The sequence below is a fragment of the Apodemus sylvaticus genome, chromosome 10 (assembly GCF_947179515.1).
Source record: "Apodemus sylvaticus chromosome 10, mApoSyl1.1, whole genome shotgun sequence".
Classification (NCBI taxonomy): Eukaryota; Metazoa; Chordata; class Mammalia; order Rodentia; family Muridae; genus Apodemus; species Apodemus sylvaticus.
The window spans coordinates 91,467,376-91,487,243 of NC_067481.1; the positions used below are offsets into that span (position 1 = coordinate 91,467,376).

The 19,868-nt window shown below is 47.6% G+C and overlaps 1 protein-coding gene across 1 annotated transcript; it reads right to left on the reverse strand.

Annotated features, from left to right (window-relative positions):
• Window positions 1-2,209: 2,209 nt before the first annotated feature.
• Window positions 2,210-11,883, reverse strand: Kcnmb1 (potassium calcium-activated channel subfamily M regulatory beta subunit 1). The gene is made up of 4 exons (XM_052196685.1): window positions 11,556-11,883; window positions 10,079-10,236; window positions 8,239-8,410; window positions 2,210-4,538 (listed from the first exon to the last, which is right to left on the reverse strand). Exons 2-4 carry the CDS (start codon window positions 10,210-10,212, stop codon window positions 4,269-4,271), a joined length of 576 nt encoding a protein of 191 aa, XP_052052645.1. The 5' UTR covers window positions 10,213-10,236; window positions 11,556-11,883; the 3' UTR covers window positions 2,210-4,268.
• Window positions 11,884-19,868: the final 7,985 nt, after the last annotated feature.

Below are 19,868 nucleotides of genomic sequence, written 5' to 3' on the forward strand. Positions count from 1 at the left end.
CAGTCTGGAGTTTGCTGCTCTGACCTGGCTCCCCTCCCCATCTCTCGTTAACCCTTTAGGGGAGCTGGCTGATGACAATGTACTTTATTTCAGTAAGGAGGGAAAGAGAGTTGGGTACCCAAGAAGATTACCTGACATGAAAATGATTCAGGAAAGGGCTTGTAGGTAAGGGGATAATCTATCCATTGATTCTTCTGAGACACAGGGGCATTCCAGAGAACTAAAACCCTCCCTCCATGCCTTAGTGAGACTCTGAAGGAGTCTACAGAGCAGTCATTCTTAATCATCCTAATGGATCCTTTAATACAGTTCCTCATGCTGTGGTGACCCCCAACCATAAAATTAGTTGCATTGTTATTTCATAACTGTAATGTTGCTACTGTTGTGAATCATCATGTAAATATCTGTGTTTTCTGATGGTCTTAGGTAACCATCTCTGTCAAAAGGTCATTTGACTCCCCCACCCCAAAAGGGGTTGCAGACCTCAGATGGAGAACCACTGCTATAGAGGAGGGCTTTAGATGTCTATGGGCATGATAGGGAGAGACATAATCCTAATCTCAAGATGCACTAACCCAACCTTCTAAAGCTATCTAGGCTCAGGACCCGTTCCACTTTCTAAAAATATTGATGATCTAAGTATTGACGTTTTACACATTAAAACTAGGAACTTGAAAACATTTCATTTCAATTGCTTTATTTTAAAGTAATAAACCCATTGCATGTTACCAAAACATTTTATGAAAAATAATTCTACCTTCCAAAAATTAACCAAGAGAAAGCTCATTGTTTTACATTTTAAAAGATTTATTTTTGTTTTTAAGTGTGTGTGTACTTGTGGGTGCATGTGCTTGTGTGTGTACAAGCGCATGAGTATACTTGCCTATGGAACCCAGAACTATCAGTCTCCTTGGAGCTGGAGTTACAGGCAGATATGAGCTGTCTGACGTGGGTGTCAGGAATGAAACCCAAGTTGTCTGCAAGAGCCACACACACACCCTTAACCACTGAGGCATCTCTCCTGCCTCTGTTGTATGCTTTTTGAAAATATATTTGATGTCTAGTTAAACAAGCAGCTGAACTCCAATCAATGTTCCATATTTGATCAGCAATGACATGTCTATCACACTGCCTTGATCTGCAACTTCTGACAACATGTTCTTAGGGGAACAAATGAGAAAAGACATGATTTCCACCTTCGTATCCTTACCCAAGGATTGTGGCCTCACAGATCTCCAGTTTTAAAACAGCTACTCTATCCTCTAGGGAGGATCTCTGTGCTTCTAACCTGCCTTGGCTGGTTCTCCTTCATATGCTTGTGAAGGGACCTTGACTGGTGAGGAACAAGGCAGTTGCTCCCACTCAAGTGGTATCTACCCAAATATTTCTTAGAATTCAAATTCCTTCAAATACAAGAGGAAATATTTGTTCATTCTTACCAACCACCTGTCACAGTCAGCAACAGCATTAATGCACTTTGCCGTAGACTGACCCAATGTGGTTGCCAGCAGGAGAAACTTAGGGTGAAACATAGATTAGGGAAGTGGCTCTCACCTTTCCTGCCACTGTGACCCCTAAATACAGTATCTCATGTTGTAGTGATCCCACCCATAAAATTATTTTTGTTGCTACCTCATAACTGTAATTTTGCTACTGTTATGAGCTGTAATGTATCTGTGCTTTCCAATAGTCTTAGATGAATGCCCATGAAAAGCGTTGTTCAATGCCTGGAGGGGTCTAGAGAACCACTGAGTTAGAGAGGAAATTGGAATCAATTCAGTGAATCACAAAAATTAAGATTTCTATATTACATGATTTTGGATGCATACAAAGTTCTTTACCACAAAGGAGAGACACCAGTGGTGGTGATGGGGTTAGGGGCAGAGCAAGAAGGCAGACAGCGCCTTGAAGGCAGCCATGTATATGACTAATATCCCTGCCCTTCCAGGCCTCTGCCCTTCCAGAGAGCAGAGCCTCCTTTTCCCTTGGGAACCTTCACCATGGCAGAGGCCCACTTCCTTTGAGTCACAGTCTTAGCTGAAGAGCTGAAGCTGTCTGAGGCCTGGCACTATTAGAGTGTCTCACAAGGAAACTTTCTACATTAGATCAGAATCTTGGGGGTCCTATTGCCTCTGATCCCCATATGGTGGCTGATTTAGGAGAAAGGACACCTGGGGGATAGACCAGGTACTCCTTTGCGGACATGAGTCATGACTGGTGAGAAGCAATGCAAGGCTACAGAAAGCACCCGATGCTCATTAGCCATGACCTACTCAAGACAGGGGAGGCCCCCCTGTTCCTAGGCAGCCACTGTTTCCAAGAACTGCCTTTCCCCTACATCTAACTCCATCATGCTCAAATGCCTACGGTTTCACACTCACGCTGCCCGTGCAGTTCTGTGAGCACAGATGGGCGTGGCTTTTGATGGAAGTAGGCCAGTCCTTGTTGACAGGACGGCAACATTTTTCCCAAAGAAAATGAAGGTCGTCATGACTAATGCATGGGTAAGGGAGCTGGGCATCCCTGCACACTAATTCTTCTAAAGGGATGTGTCATGTTTCTCCTGCTATTTGGATATTCTGAGTTTCTCTGTCTTTTAGTCCCAAACGCAGGGACCTGGAAACCTTCACGAAGCAACCCCTTAAAGTCAGACTCCTTTTTGGAACCTTTGGTTTCTCTTTTTAAATTGAATTTGAATTTGGGAGATAATTATATATTCATATGGTAGTTGTGAGAAATAATACTGAGAGAGCCCTGCTACCTACATGTGAATCTCCCCAGGAGTAACATCTTGCAGTCTATACTGCAGTATCAGAATGTGGTTTTCCTGACCTTGGAGGGAGACACTTTGGGGGAATGATGAGCTACTTGTCCTTGAAAGGAGGTGGGACACAGATAAGAAACTAGAGGGCCACAGATGATATCAGGGTTCCCTGAGCAGAAGTGTCAAATCGGTGTGTTGATATAATGGTGACGTTCATTTGCATGTGGAGAGAACTCCAAAAGACAAGGCAGTGCAACCTGTCACCTCAGGTCTCCACCCTCCCCCCCATTACTATAAAGCCAATGGTGCCGTTTTGGGGTCACTATTCTAACCCCAATTATATCCGAATGTCATGAACATTAAATATGTTAAATGCCCAACACCTGTGTATGTAGGGGATTTGTTGAAAGCATCTGTGACAGGAAACTGCAAATCCTTACCGAAGTAAGCACCTTCCTTCCCTCCAGGGAGCCTAAGAGCTGTGTCTTCCCAGCTTGATGGGAGGGAAAGGCTCTTACAGCCCAGCCTCATCTCCTTGAGGGTGGCCCCTTTCAACATTTTCCTAAACAATAGCTTTGTACTACTTTTCTGATTAAAACCAAACAAAACATTGTATAATTTTCCTATTATTGAAGAATGAAAATAACAGAAAAAGGAGCAGAGTTAAGGAGGAAAATTAAAATTAACCACCATGCCATGGCTAATATTTTGAGGCGTTTGTATTTATTTCCTCAGAGTGTGTACATGCTTGGATCTGTATTGGCAGGTTCTGCCCCATTGGATTTAATCAGTGCAGATTGAAAGTGTTCGGATAATAATTGAATGGACGGACCCTTCTTCATCAGTATTCCCTAGAATGAAATCATCTTCAGTGTTGACACTGTAGTGGGTGTTTACTAGTCATCTGGAGACACTGCAGTGCATAGGAAGGTGGACAGAGCTTCCAGAAAGACTTCACCACTTTAGAGATAGGACTTTTGCCATCTGAGAAAGTCACAGAACTGGTCCCTGTAGATACTGAAGGACAGCAGTATTTTTAAATTTTAGAATAGTGTGTGTGTGTGTGTGTATATGTGTGTGATTTAATGTCCTTAATAAAAAGCAATACATTCAGTTGGTCTATAAATGAGAGCTATTGTTTTTTATGACAAGTTAAAGCTGAATTTGGCCAAGGACAACATCCTGGATGTGATAGGTTGGTATCTGAGATGCTAAAAAGAGAGCACATAGGGACAGAGGTGACAATATGTACCATCTTGGGGGTAGATCGTGACATTGTAGGTAACAGATATGACCCAACTGAAGTCAGGGATCGGAAGCTGTAACCCGTGGCTCCTTTGCCCTCCAAAGTCACTGGGAAACAGACACACATTCTTGAGCAAGAAATGACTTTCCAAAGATGCTGAACTAATGAAAAAGGAGACAAGAGGACGAGACTGATGAGTAGACTGTCTGGGACTCTGTCGTTCCTGGAGACTCCACTCTGTGATCAGAGGGGATTAGCCTACTTCTGAGCTGCCAAGATGGATAGAGACCTGTTGAGCTTCACCATGGCAATAATAAGAAGGCCACCAGTCAACAGGAAGGTGGGCCAGAAGAAGGAGAAGAGGAGGACTTGGGGCCCATAGAGGCGCTGGTACACCACACTGGTCTCGTTGACTTGAGGTGCAGAAAAGCAATAGAAATCATGGTGCTTGTAGAAATTGGCTCTGACCTTCTTCACATCAACCAAGGCTGTCTGGTAGTTGTCCAGGTTCCTGGGGATATAGGAGCACTGTGGGGAAGAAGCAGGGAGGCTTAGGCTTTTAAATACACACTTCTAAGAGGCCTGGGGTGAAGCTTCGGGGTATGAAGAAAAGATTCTGGCTCAGGATTCAGCCGCTGGAAAGCACAGTTGGCATCTGCGTAAGGACGGTGGCCTTGGTGCCACTCACCATGATGCTGCACACCTGGATGCAGGGCTATTGGAGGTGGAGACCTGCATCTGTTTCTATTTGCTGTGAAATCTTAGGCAAATTGCTCACCCTCTCTGAGCCTTCGTGGTTTCATTAAACCATTAGATGGGGGCGGGGTTCTCATGCAGGTAGCACTGAGAAATGAAGCTGGGCAGGGTAGTGACAGGGACCAGCTCGCATCTGCCTCAGTGTCAGAATTGTCAACACACCACACCACGCATCAATACATCCAGAGAAGCCAGAAAACCTGATTTTAATACAAACTCTCAAGACTTCAAAATACTGGCTAAAATTCAAATCGAAGACTCTTTGAAGTCTAATCCTCTGCAAACCAAAGAAAATATGTTGGCACGAGACTCTGTGACAGAATCCAAAGGAAAGAGAGAAAGTGCAGAAAAGAGCTCCAGGCAGGCAGAGCTCAGCGCCACATTTAAACTCTGGCACTGGTAGTTGCTGTTAGGAACCTTCTGGCCTGCGGAGATGATGAGACCCAGCTGCAAAGCTCTGGAAAGACAGCCCAGAATAGAGACCTGCCTTTTATCTTTCTTTACTAGAAGGACTGGGTGTCACTTGTGAACCTCAAGGGTGAACCTCCCTGTAGACCGGAAGGGGAATACCAGAGGGGGTGCCCATCACCATAGGCTCCTTTGGACAGAGGGGAAGTAGAGATATTCAAAAACCATGCTCTAGTGAAGTCATGTCCAGGGTCAAATATGCAAACCTGACTCCAATGGGCAAGCATTGAGCTAGTGTCTCCCCCGGGACTCAGTTACCATCTAAACTTCCCAGTCCAGCATCGTGAAGAAGTTTCATTTCGATGCTGATATCTGGGGAATAAGAGAGCTGCAGCCAGATCAAGTCCCCAGCAAGCCAGGGAGAGTTAAAGCTCCCGGGGAATCTGGCCTTCAGAGGTGTTGAGCGCTGCAGGCTGTGTAATAGCAGGATCGCCACACCACCAAGCAACATTGCCCATTGTGCAAAGATTCCTTTGTGGAGCCAGGCAGGCCCAGGTTCAGCCTATGTGACCCTGACAACCAGCACACCGTCCTAAACCTTATGAAGTCATTTGTAGTTGTGCCTACCTAGACCTGCCCTGGGGATTAAAGTAGGAAAGTTACGTAAAGCACTTAGCAAGAGCCCAGATCTTACAAGTTCAAAATGGAAGAAATAATAATGATAATCATCATCATCATCATCATCATCATCATCATCATCATCTAATGCTGTCTTAACTATTAAACTGGAATAACTGCTCCTTTCCCATTTAAAGCATGAGCTCTGATGTGGGGATCTGCACCCATCCCAGAGCACTGCTGTGTCTTTTGTGTACTTGAGGTTCCTCTAGATTCTACATTCTTGATCTGTTTGTCAAGACCCTAGCCATAAGCTCACTCTCTAGGACCAAGCCAAGGACTGGGATATTTTACCCTTCTCCGCCTGGCCTGGTACAACCAGCCCTGAGTTATCTGCATGAGCTGAAATGATAAAGACCCTGTCTCTAGTCTGGGACTACACTTGTGTTAGCATAGGTTGCAAAGAGGGATTTAGAACCCCTTCCCTAGACTGAAGTTGATGGAAAGAGAGAAGAGTGGGCCACGGAGGAGGAATGGGAGCCTGCCATGTCCAGGGGGCGTGCTACCAACCCAGAGCATCAGCCAGCCACACCCAAAATGCTGGGCCGGAGAATGACATGTGCTTGACTGTCCCAGCATGGCAGGCTGCTCTTACCTCTCTGTTTGTGGTCTGTGGGTATGTGGTTTAACAGCCCCCTTCCTAGAGAAGAAAGAACACAGACTGTCCACAGCTCAAGTAGGGTTCGGGCTACCTCTGGCTCCTCTGAGCTGGCAACCTCAGAATGAGGAAGCAGCCTTAACCCTGGTGTATCAGGAGTATAACACCATAACTATGGCATGTCATCTTCAAAAAGGGTTTTCTCACCCCTGGGATACATTATGGTTGCTGGATGCCCAAGAGGAATGGAGCTAATCCTTGTAGGCCTTAAGGTTCTTCTCCGACAGAGTCATGCAAACAATGACCACAAATCCGACTTCTCCATACTGCCACCCCTTCCTTCTGTGCTCCTAGCATTGGAGATCCCAGTGAGGCCAGACACACACACACACACACACACACACACACACACACACACACACACACACATCAGGCACCTTGCCCTTTCTATCTCATCATCTTCAATTCTGACTGTTCTATCATCCTTGTGACAGTCCCCTGTCCTGGGGACCGCTGTGACATGGCTCCCATCTGGTAAATGACTCTACATGGCTACTGGCTCTGTCTCCCCAGCATCACTAGAATGGTGACCCTGGGCCTCCAGTGGCTCATGGCAATAGCAGCCAAGCTTAACTCTAGAGAGCTCTACCAACTAATCTATACTTTGGGATTCTTCCTCAGTTGGTTAGTGTAGAATTCTGGTTTTGTTAAGTCTAGATGGCTCTCATGCATAGCCAGAGTTGAGATGCTCTAATCTATATGCTGTTATTAATTCCATAGTTGCACAGAGGAGATCCTCGGGAAGTAGACTGTAGCCCTTCAGCCTTGTCTGGCTACTCCATCAGATGGTATTTTTGGAATCAGTCTTCCAGCCACTGCCTTTGCCTTCTCCTCATGCCTATGCTAGGTCGCCTATCCTTCTCCCCATGCCTATGCTAGGTCCTACCACACATCAGGATACTGTGCATTCCTTGTCTCTTGTTTCCCTGGCTACAGGATTGCCTGTTTTGAAAAGCCGGGCCCCACTGTTCTCTGCTCTGGGCCACACTGACACCTCCCTTGAGCCCAGCCCTCTCCTGTCTGTTCTCTGCAGCCAGCACCAGCCCTCCCTCCCTACGTTAGTGTTCCTATATAAGCTCTCTCCTCTTGAGACCCATGGGTCTGACCTGGAAGGCTCAGTGGTTGTTGGATCAACCACTGTTGTGGTTGTGAAGGAATGGAAAGGAAGGAAGGGAACCAGCCTGTCTGTGCAATAGGAAGGGCTAATTGACAGTAAGGGAGGTGCAGATGAGGAGAAATCTCTTAAATGTTGCTGTGGCCCTGGCTCCCAGGTGGCCCATGGATTCACCCAGTTCCACTGACAGACTCCATCGATGGAAGAAGTAACAACTGCTTCCCTGCCCCAGATGACCACCATTTGTCAATTTAGCATATAAAACTGGGGCATCTCAACTCTGGCTATGTATGAGAACCATTTAGATCTAACAAAACCAGTGCTTTGGTCATAGCACTGAACTTTAGGATAACCCTTTGGGGTATGGCATTAGCATCTATTTACAAGGATGGAAACAGAGACTCACAGAACCTCAGTGCCCTTTCCAATTAGGGGCAATTCAAACCACCCAGGTTAGTCAATTCCAACATGAAAGATCCAAGGACGACTCCACCTCAAGCTAGCCATAATAACCCATTTAGGGAGTTACTATATCTTGGCTTTAGAGGCATGGACAGTGGGGGGGAGGAGGGGACAAGCTCACAGACCTGTCAGGCTAATATCCCATTTGTTACCTGTTGGTTTTGATCCCGAGTGTCTTCCGTGTGATACAGCATGGCCCATCTACCCACAGCTGATACGTTGACCCAAAGGCATGGGTACTGGGGTACCTTCTTGCCCTCCAGCTCTTCCTGGTCCTTGATATTGGTTTCAATCAAGTGACAGGTAGATTCCTGGGTCCACACACTGGGGAGACAATACACACACACACACACAAGCATCCCTTAGAGACACAAGTGACACACACTCACTTTGAATTCTTGGTTCCCTGAGAGCCTTTGGAGAGACCCATGGCTGGGACTGCCATTTTGCCATGAATGTGTTATACTAACTGGGTCCATGGCTCTATCTATCGTCCTGGACTCTGGGATAAATCACAACAATCTGAGACTGATTGGCTCTTGGACATTTGCCACCTAATGGTTCTTGCCAGCCACCCCACACCTGACAAGTTTTTTTTTTATATTCTAATTTTTTATTCAATATACTTTTTATTTACATTTCAAATGATTTCCCTTTTCCTGGCTCCCCACTCCTCTGAAAGTCCCATAAGCCCTCTTCCCTCCCCTTGTTCCCCCATCCATTCCTTCCCATTTCCCTGTTCTGGTATTGCCCTATACTGCTGCCCTAAGCCTTTCCAGAACCAGGGGCCACTCCTCCGTTCTTCTTGGACATCATTTAATATGTGGATTATGTCTTGGGTATTCCAAGTTTCTAGGCTAATATCCACTTATCAGTGAGTGCATACCATGATTGATCTTCTGCTGACAAGTTTTGTTTTGTTTTGTTTTGTTTTGTTTTGTTTTGTTTTTTAAGATCCCTATAGCATGCTGAGTTCCACTCTGGAGAAAGTGAGGCAGAATTCCTCAGGTGCTTGTCCCAGGCTCTGATGTTGTTTTAAATACTCAGCAAGGGATTGTAATGCACAGGCAAGCCTGAGGCCTTCTTAACTGTATCATCTCCAAGTCATAGGTAGAGATGCAAATGGCACATGGGATAGGTGGTTTTGGGGGGCGGGGTGGGGGTGGGGATGGGGCACAGCACCTGAGACAAGGACTGAGTAGCTGCAGAGTCTCAGCTATTTCCTTTAAAGAGGAGGAACTATATGAGGGGCATGTAGTCTCCAGGGTTAGAGGGTGTCAGAATAGAGTCGGGGAGGCACCCGGCTGCTCAGCGGCTCCTCACTTGGGTGAGACTCTGGCCTGCCACAACTGCAGCATCACAAAGCCAGGAGGCAGACCAGGCCCAGAAGAGGCCAGGAGGCACATCAACTCCTAAGCAAATGGATGGTGACTCAGCTCGCTGTATCCTGTGGGAGACCCACGGTCAGACAGGAGAGGCTTGTCTGGAGCCAGAATATGCCCAGAGGGAGGGCATGAGACTGAGCGAAGGGTAAGCTGGGAGAGCAAGGTGTGTCTGTTCCAAAGACAACAGCCATCAGGAATTCCACAGCTCTCCTTTAAAGGCTGGAGGGGTAGCAAGTCACAGAGCGTGCGGCATGAGGGAACACAGCACTCTCTGAGGTTCCTGCCTAAAACTTGGGGGTGGGGAACAGATGTCACAGTTTTGTGGAGAGTCTCTACTTATTGGGAAAGCACAGGCAAGGAGAGGCGTGCGCAGCAAAGAGGGACCTCCCATCTCTTTTTGTGCAGACTGCTGCCATTTTCTTATGACATCGGAATCCTGCACCTGTCATCCCTCACCAGCCCCGGCGAGGTCTCTCACTGTGCAGCACCACCCCCCCCCCCAGCACCGGAACCCCTGAGCCTGGGGATGAGGAATGCCTGTCTGTCCTAACCACTGTGAGGGGTCAAGGGTAGGGTAGGTCAATCCAGGAAGTGGAGACGTCCATACCTTTTCTGGTAGAGAGGCAACACAGTGGTACCCAGGACGTAGTAGGTGATGGCGGCACACACTACCATTGCCACCCCCAGGCAGAGGGCTCGTGTCTCTCCGCGCTTCTGGGCCATCACCAGCTTCTTCCCCATGTCCACCGGAGGCAACAGTCATCTCTAGCACCATGAAGGCAAAGAGAACTGAGACTAGCTCAAGTGATGGGTTCATCCAAAGGAGGGAGGTACGAGGGGGATGCAACCAAATAACATTGATAACATAACAACATATCTTATTCAAGCATAATAATACGTGGGGTTTTGCAGCTTCCATAGGGCTGTGACCTTACAGGGGCCTGCACTGGCCTTTGGTAACAGCCTATGGTTAACTTTTAAATACTCAGCATCCATTATCCTCAATTATCTCCTGGAGAAGCTCAGCACACTTGTGGGGATTTCCTGTGGTACTTGCTTCTTCCAGTGAGCCCTCCTAGACTCCTAGACATCCCCAAAATGTATGAGTCTGGCCAAAGCTACAGCATGGGAGCTCAGAAGGAAAGGAAAGGATGTCGTCTGTTCCAGAGAAGTCCAGCCCCTCTCACTTGCCCATAATGTCCCAATGGCTCACCAGCCACATGGAGTCAGTTCTAAAAGAAACTTCAACTCCTGTGCTCAGTCATGGGATTTGGTTTAAATGTAAAACTTAGGGGGGAATCTGGGATTCAGTTGACCTAATGAGAACCTCCATAAAGAAGGAGGATGTGAAGCTTTGACATCCACTGTGACTTAAGACAGGAAGAAGTGGGTGTCCATGATAACAGAAGAGATTTCAGTTAGACTACAGGGAGACAATTCCTGTTGTGAGACGTTAAGTATCTCAGGACTCTTTACATGAAACTCTGTGTAGAAAAGTCACCTTGTCTGGGCTTGATTTAAGAAAGTTGGAAAGGGTTAAAGAAGAGTCCTGTGTGGTTTAACTGTTGCATTGTTAGTTCCTTAGAAGAACTGGGGATGGAGTGTGTAAGGGTTTGGGGGAGTGTAGAGAAGAAAGGCCATCAGACATAAGATCAAGTCCTGGCATTGCTGCTTAGCAACCATGCAACTGTTAAAACAAGAAAAATAGCGCCCACCGATGCAGAGTCCTGATGCAGGACCCACCAGCACTGCTGGGCTGAGCACTTGCTTGCTGTAGTAGGAGCCCTCCATAAACGGGAGCTGTCATTAACTGAGGAACCAATGAGACTTGGTACACTCTGCCAGGCCTGTTTGTCAACCCCTATCCTGATGACAAGTGACAAGACTGCTCCGGACTGGCTGGCCACAAAAGAGACGCCCAGACCAGGCAGGCCTGCCGGTCCCAGAACTCTGTTGGGCAGCAGGAGAGGTAGGGATTTTCACCACCCTATCCATGCCATCACAGGCTGCTGTCAACCACCATCTCCCCTCAGCCCCGGCTTCCCAGAAGCCCTTTCCCAAGTTCTCTGGGATGCAGCACTCACAGTTCCCCGGGTCTCCGTTGGCAGATGGTTTCTCTCCACTCAGGCCCCCCTGCCCCCACCCCAAGTCGGGCCTGGTAGCTCTAGCAGGAAGTTTGGTCTCCCAGCTGGTCTCCAGGGAAGCAGTCTTCAGTCCCATCTGGGTTGAGCCTCCATGCCCAAACATGGTCAAGTCTGAGCAGACAGCTTGCTCCGGGACAAAAACTCCACTAGCAGGTACCTCGCCTCCTCGCAGTCCTCAGCTGCCATTGGGGACTCTGCTCCTGCATTTCCCAGAGTCTCCTGGGAAACAGATGTCAAACAGCAAAAGCCATTACCCACTCCACAAGACCATCCTGATAAATATTCAGAAATGTTCCTTCTTTATTCTGTCTCTCAGGCTGGCAGAGAAGCCAGGAATAGGAAAGGACCTTCCTTGTGTGGGGCATGGGAGGGAGGTAGAGGGGTTGGGCTTGTCACTAGCCTCTGGTATATCCACACCCATGCCTCCCACCTTTGTCCCTGACATCCTGTGTGACTCTGAACAAGTCACAGCACCGCTCTGGACCTCTGTTTTCTCCCCTCATTATTAAAAATGATTTTTAAAACTTAACTTTGTTCAGCATTGTTAAGTCAGAGATGGCAGAATCCAGACAAAGGGGAAAACTCCACCTTTTAAAGACCTCTGGAGCCGAGGCTGGGAGCAGTGGGTCCCATAGCTGCTGCCGGCCAACCATCCAGGCCCGGGACAGTGCCATGCCGGTGACCTCCCACAGACTGACTCTGCTTCATAGGCAGCAAGTGGTTGCAACCAATAAGAAAACTGAACATTGGTGTGGGGGTGCGGGGTGGGGGTGGGGGTGGGGGTGGGGGTGTGGAGCAGCAAATCTGCTTCTGCACTCCCAGTCCTTGTGGATAAAGAGAGCTCTGTAAGAGTAGAGTTGAAAAGAACAAGGCCCCGCCCCTGCCACACTCAACACCTTGGTGCCCTGCTAGGGATCTGCATGGAACTGAGGTTGGGAGACTTGAAGGCTGGCCCAGAGTTTCTCTACTTGATGGGGGCAGAACGAAATTAAGAGTTGGCCCCTCCTACTGGCAAATCCCAGCCACCCCTGCCCACCAAGGGAACTGTTCTAACACCTCAAATCATACCTTTTATGTTCCCAGCCGTCTAAAGTTCTAGAGGACACCTCTGGTGCCCCCAGTCCCAGGGCAGTGGGTGCAGCTTAGATATTCCTGCCCACTGAATGCACCTCTCACCTAAGCCTGCCACCTCACGATGAGGGCCTAATAAGGCTCAGAAAAAAACTGTCCCTCAAGGCTCCTTGATACCCTGGCCGTAAGCAGCAACCCATCCCCCTTTAGTCACTGACTCTACCAAGAGAGTCAGACGCCTGTGTGATGGGCCTCACAGCAAATGGAGATTTATTAGTGTGTATGTGCCTGCATGTGTGTGGTGTCTGAACATTCTGTTCATATGTATGTGTCTGGATAGTTATGGTATGTGTATTATGTACGTACGGGATTGAGAATATATGTGTGCACTTGATATATTCATACATGTGTGCATTCATGGAAACTGAAGGAAGACATCAGGTGTTCTGCTCTATCATGGTCCCCCTTATGAAGGATATTTTGACTGAGCAGCAGTGGTGCACGCCCTTAACCCAAGCACTCAGGAGGTAGAGGCAGGTTGATCTCAGTTGGAGGACGGCCGCTGTAGAGAGTCCCAGGACAGGCAGGGCTACAGAAAAGCCCTGTCATGACAAGGGGGCAGGATTATCTTTCACTAAACCTGAAGCTAGGTGGATGGCCAGCAGTTCCCAGCAATCCTGTGTCCCTGCTGCTCACAATGCTGGCACACACAGCTATGGCCAGCCTTTTACATGGGCACTGGAGATTTGAGCTTAGTCCTCTATAGGTGCAGCAAGGATTCTTAAAGCATAGGGGTCAGGAACACTGACAAGGAAAGGGGAATATGGATCTGAGATAAGTTCTTTAGGAGAAGGATTTTCCAATGATGGACCATGGTTCCTTCAAGGACCAGATGCTTTCTATTGGAGTCTCCTTCCTTGAGAGAGACATGGGCAATAGATGGCTCTTTATAAATGTTAGCAAAGGGCCATTGATAATCCACTCAATGGGCTAGGAAAGGTTACACAATCAAAATGTATAAACACCAATGAGGTTCCCGATGATTCTTTCCTTTTGGGATGAGGCAGGGAGGGCACCTCTAACACCTACTAAGCCGCAACCAAACTGCAAGAGCAAGCTCCGCTCTCCCTCTAGGGTAAGCTAGTGAAAATCTCGGATCATGGCTGATTACCGGAGGGTTAGGGTTAGTGTGAGTGACACATGACCACGGGGGAAGGGGACCATGGTGCCATGCCTGGAAATATTGATGATTTTTGGAATGTGAGAAATAAGGAAACATCTCCAACTTCAGTCTTCTAACCACCTCTGTTGCAATAAATACAGGGGTCACAGTGATCCTCTGAGCATCCAGGAGGGAGATAACCACACCATCCACTCCCTGTAACTTTTAAGGAATGGGAGCTCCTCAGAGAACCTGGCATATAATGTGAAAACCGTACTTTTCAGAGACAGCAATTCCTCATATCATCCCTACAGAACGATACTCATGACCCTCCTTTAGCCTGGGTGAAACCGTCACTGCCCACTCAGAAGACAGGATATACAGGTGCAGACACTGCCTGCTTGCCACAGCTAAGTTCTGCTCAGGGCTATAGCATCCTCTGGGCACCTTCTCTAGTGACACTCCCCCCGGGAACCAGCCACCAGTCTGCAGGAAGCTGAATACAGGTTATAGGAAGTTAGCATCTCTTTCCATATATGGGAGTGATCATGGCCATAGAGTGTTCCAGGCCTAACTGGACAGGATTCAAGTCCCCTAGCTGAGGCCTAGCTGAGAGCAGAGACAAACTAACCCTCAGGCTCCCTGAACTTTAAATCCATAAGTCCAAGTGCAGAGTAAATGAGTGCTTTGTCTCAGGGCATGCTTTGGGGTCTGTCTTAGTAAGGGTTTCCATTGCTATGAAGAGACACTATTAACAGGACAACTCTTATAAAGGACAATATTTAATTGGGGACTGGCTTACAGGTTCAGTCCATTATCATCAAGGCAGGAGCATGGTAACGTCTAGGCAGGCATGGTGCAGGAGGAGCTGAGAGTTCTACATTTTGATCTGAAGGCTGCTAGGAGAAGACTGACTTCCACGTGGCTAGGAGGAGAGCCTCAAAGTCAACCTCCACAGGACACACTTTCTCCAATAAAGCCACACCTATTCTATTGAGGCCACACCTCCTCCAATGAGGCCACACCTCCTCCAATGAGGCCACACCTCCTCCAATGAGGCCACACCTCCTAATAGTGCCTCTCTCTGGGCCAAGCATATTCAAACCACCACAGGGTGATTTCCTGCACAGCTATCATAACTGGAGCAAGAGTAAGGTGAGTAATTTTAAATGGGGTGGTCCCTGTTGCCACTGGTGGCAGGAATCAAAAACGTGAGATGACTGTTGGGTAACAATATGGAGCTTAGAAACATAAGGGCTACCCTCCCATCGACTCGCACTGCTGCACAGTATTTACCGAGCGTCTTCACTGTGCCAGGCCAGGAGCTAGTAGCTTTTCATGACTCTGTGTTCTGAGGCTTCAGCTCTGACAGACTGGCGGACTGTAGGATGGTGGTAAAGCAGAAAGAACACTGTACAGACAGGAGCCTGTGTGAGAGGGCGCCGCCCGCTTCACGAGGAACAGGATACAGAGAAAGGGTTCAGGAACACAGTAGATCCTTTAAAATCACACCCCTGGTGATCCACTTTCTCCCAGGAGGCCACGCTTCCTAACAATTCTACAACCTTCCAGTAGCGCCACCTGCTGGCAACAAATCATTCTAAACATGGGAGACATTGAAGATCCAAATCGGAATACAACTCTGTATGGATCACCGACTTCCCTTATCCAAGGATCTGCTTTCTTCTGCTTTCGGTACCTACGTAGTTTAGTTAGCGTTTCTATTGTTGTGAAGGGACACACCATGACCGCTGCAACTCTTACAAAGGAAAAGGTTTTGGGCTGGCTTACAGTTTCAGAGGTTTAGTCCGTTATTGTCATGGTGGAGTACAGGCAGACGTGGTGCTAGAGTAGGAATGGAGAGTCCTACATCTTGAGCCACAGGCAGTAGAACTGACTGAGTCACACTGGGCATAGCTCGAGCATATGAGACTCAAAACTCACCTCCACATACTTGCTCCAACAAGGCCACACCTACTCCAACAAGAGCACCCTACTTCAACAAGGCCACATCTCCTAATAGTGCCACCCTCTATGGGACTGTGGGGACCATGTTTATTCAAACCACCACACCATGTTTAACCATGGTCATAAAAGATTAATAGAATATTCCAGAAATAAGCAATACATAAGTTTTAAATAATTTTTATTATGGTATATTGTTTTAATTACTAGTAATTATCTCTTACTGTGCCTAAATTATAAATTTAGTTTTGTCATAGGTGTGTGCAGAGAAACTGATTCTACTTGGGGCTTGGCGGTCTCTGTGGTTTCAAGTATCCATGGAAAGTCCAATCCACATCCATTGTTACCAACAATCCCCACAAAAGCCTGTGTTTTCTGTCAGCACAGAAAGCCAAGTGATTTTCCCAGGACCATGCCCAGAATGCGATGTAATGGATCTTGGGTCTGAATCTGTGCCCCCTGACTTCACAGACCCTTCTGTCACTCAGGATTCCCACGGAAGCCATTGCCCAGAGCATCAGTGCAGTGCGCATGCGCAGCTGGTTTACAACCCCTCTCATTCCCCCAGCTCTCCTTTCTGATTTGACAACTGCTTACTTATGTAAGCTCCTTTGAGTCAGCATCTAGTCTTTGCAGCACTCAGTGAGTAAGTCCCCCAAATCAGCCATGTCTGGAGCCTCTGCCCTGTGTGTGTGTCACGTTCTGCGTGTCGCAGGGAGAGGGAGCTGGTAGCCGCCCCGGGACAGACATGGCAGAAAGCATTGTGTCTAGGCTCTGAGCACATCACCCTGCTGAGGCAGATATCCTCAGCCTCATCCTCTGTAGGAGGCCAGATTGTTAAAACTACAAAAGAAAAAGAGAGAACGATGTATTTACGAGAGCATGGTGGTCTCCCCTTAGCCATGGTTTTGGCATTGGCTGCTTCCCTGCCCCATGGTCAAGAGCAGTTTGAAAATAAAACATGGAAAGTTCCAGAGATAAATAATTCATGGGTTTTTAAATTACTTTCATTTCCTTACATCATCATAACTGCTCTATTTTATTGTTAGTTATGGTTAATTTTCCCACACCTAATTCGCAAGTTAAACTTTATCATAGATATGTGTATATCAGAAACATTACAGTATGCGTAGAGTTTGCAGTTGCAGACATCCACAGGGGTTGTGGAATTTCTTCTTTTGTAGCAGCTACTACAAAAACAAATGCGGAGAAAAGAGCAAGGGGAGAATGTTTGTAGCGTTGGAAAGGCAAAATAGCAGCAAAATTAAATGTCAGAAGGAGAATTAAACACCATGAAAAGGCATGGGAAGCAAACCTGTGTGGTCACTGCCTAAGATGATGTCTCTCTCTCTCTCTTTCTCTCTCTCTCTCTCACTCACTCACTCACTCTCTCTCTCACTCACTCTCCCTCCCTCCCTCTATCTCCCTCCCTCTCTCTCCCTCTCCCTCCCTCTCCCTCCCTCTTCCTCCCTCTTCCTCCCTTTTTCTCTCTTCCCCCCTCTCTTCTCTCTCTCACTCTCTCTCCCTCCCTCCCTCCCTCCCTCCCTCCCTCCCTCCCTCCCTCTATCTCCCTCCCTCTCTCTCTCTCTCCCTCTATCTCCCTCCCTCTCTCTCCCTCTCCCTCCCTCTTCCTCCCTCTTCCTCTCTCCCCACCCCCAGCCCCATTTTTCTTCCTTTATAACCTGCAGTGGTATTAACACAGTAAGCTTTAACAGCTCACAGCCCCCCTTTGGGACAGGCAGAGCATGGCTAAGGCACAGGTAGGCTGACTGTGTGTAAATGTCTGCTCCTTGTTGCAACATCTCCTGTCTTTGTGGGAAAGTTGGACAACGGAGAGTATGAGAGGAAGCCCAGGTATGATGCCAACTCCAGGTGGCCCATGTGCATCACCCACAGTCATACAAAGGACTCAAGTGCCCTGGCCTCCCTTGGCATGGGAAACATCACATTGACCAGTATACGTCCTCTATCAGCCTGTGTCCATCAGAATGCAAGCCCACTAAGACCAGGGACTGTCACTGTTTTTATTCTGTATCACATTTTGAGATCCAAGAGAAATACACCAAGATCCCTGGACCCTGCTGCGGTGGTCATTTGATTGGAGAAAATCCTCTTGTTTCATGTCACAGAATATTATCATCATTTTTGTGTGTGTGCCAAAACATCTTCCTAGGGAGGTTGCACCATCTCCTTTATGATAGGCATCATCCAAGCTGTGTTGGTGGATGTTTAAGAACGGTAGGAGTTGGTAGCAACAACTTGAGGGTTTGTTTTTCTCACAGTTTGAGAGATGACAGTCTGTTAAAGAGGGGAGCACCAGGCAGCTGGTCGGTCACATAGAATCCTCAGGCTCTGGAGAGAGATGAACACTGGTGCTCAACTCACTTCCCTGTTTTACTCATTCTGAGACCCTAGGCCATGGGTGCAGCTACGTACATTACGGGAGGGTCTTCCTTGTTCAGTTTCTCAGAACGCCCTCCTTGATGTAAAGTAGTGTTCCCATGGTGATTTTAAATGCAGTCAAATTTATCCTTGAAGATTCATCATCCTGGGAGCAATGTTAGTGTCTAATGGAACTCAGTAGGTCTTTTCCACCATCTATACCCAGATGCATGCACAGATGCATGAAGTGACTGGTACAAGGTACAAAAAATTTATAAGGTTAGGTTTCAGAGTCCAACTCAGGGATAGAAAGGAGAATACCATGGAGGTGTCAGATGCCAATAGTCCATTTTTGATGTTCTAACAAAGCACCCGAGGGTGGGAACGGGAGAAAAGTATACCTAGTTTCCAGTTTTGAAAGCAAGACATCTAAGACTGGGTAGCCCCATCTATCAGACTCTGGTGAGGACCTCCTTGTCTGCATTATAGCATGGATAGAATTATGACAGCAGACAGAGAGGGAGAGGGAGAGAGAATAATTCTTGATGATCCAGTTTCCTCTTGCCCTGAGGTCAAATAACCTGGAGTCCAGAGTCCACTTTGGCATGTTAATAGGCACCTCAGTTGGCCTTTTGTCCTGGGTTTGAGACCTAAGGAGACCTTCCTAGCACTGCCCCCAACCTGGTGTGGGCCAGAAGGGGCCGGGCATGAACATGGCTGGAAGCTGAGAGAATTCATCTCTCATGATGGCTTGTGGGGATGCCACTTTGGGGCTGAGACAACAAAGGGAATCTCTCCACTTCTGCCTGCCTGTAGCCTCAGGCAGTACCTCCCATTGATGGGGAATCTTTTTCATTCCTTAACACTCACTGGGGTGGCAAAGGCTGGAGACTCCCATAGCTGGCAGGGCCATAGACTCTGAGGCTGAGAGACTTTGTAAGGCAATGTTACAGTCCATCAGGTTAGGGAGAATTTATACCTTTATAGCAAAAGTATACAAGCAGAGCAAAGTGAAGCCACTTCCTCTGCCCTCCCTGTCTTTGGAGAACTAGTTCATCATCACGCCACTTCATAAGATATGCTTGCTCTTGATAAATACTGTGAATTCATATGGATTATGAGCAACACTGAGTCTGGTGTATAGCGAAACACAGAGGATAGTAGAGCAACCTAGTTGATAGTCAAACTTGGGTAGAGGATGAAGGAATGAACATGGGTTAAGCCCAGGACCAGGAGGAGGCTCTTCTTGAGAGGGGATGCCTTCTTTCTGAGCAGGGGACCTCACCTTCCTGGGACCCTTCTCCTTCTTACCTAATCCCTTTGTCTTCTTTTTCAGTCAGTCACTGAATCCTAGTAGCTGGATATAACTGGTAGATGGGTAGCAGCTTTCCCTGTGGTCACTGTGATCAGCTTCCAGGCCTCAGATACTGCTGGGGTGTGGAGCAGGTCTGCAGGGCACGTACATCTAACAGCCAGACTGCCCTGGGAGCCTTTGCAGTGTGAACACCTACAAGCAGGGTGGATCAAAGAGTCTGAGCCCATAGAGAATCTGCAACCCTCAGAGACAGGAGTAAAGGCTCAAAGCTCTGCAAGCTTGCATATCAATATTAAAGTTGTGCCTTTGTAGCTCCCGGCAGGTAAAAGCGGAGGAAACATAGGTTACAAAGCCAGGG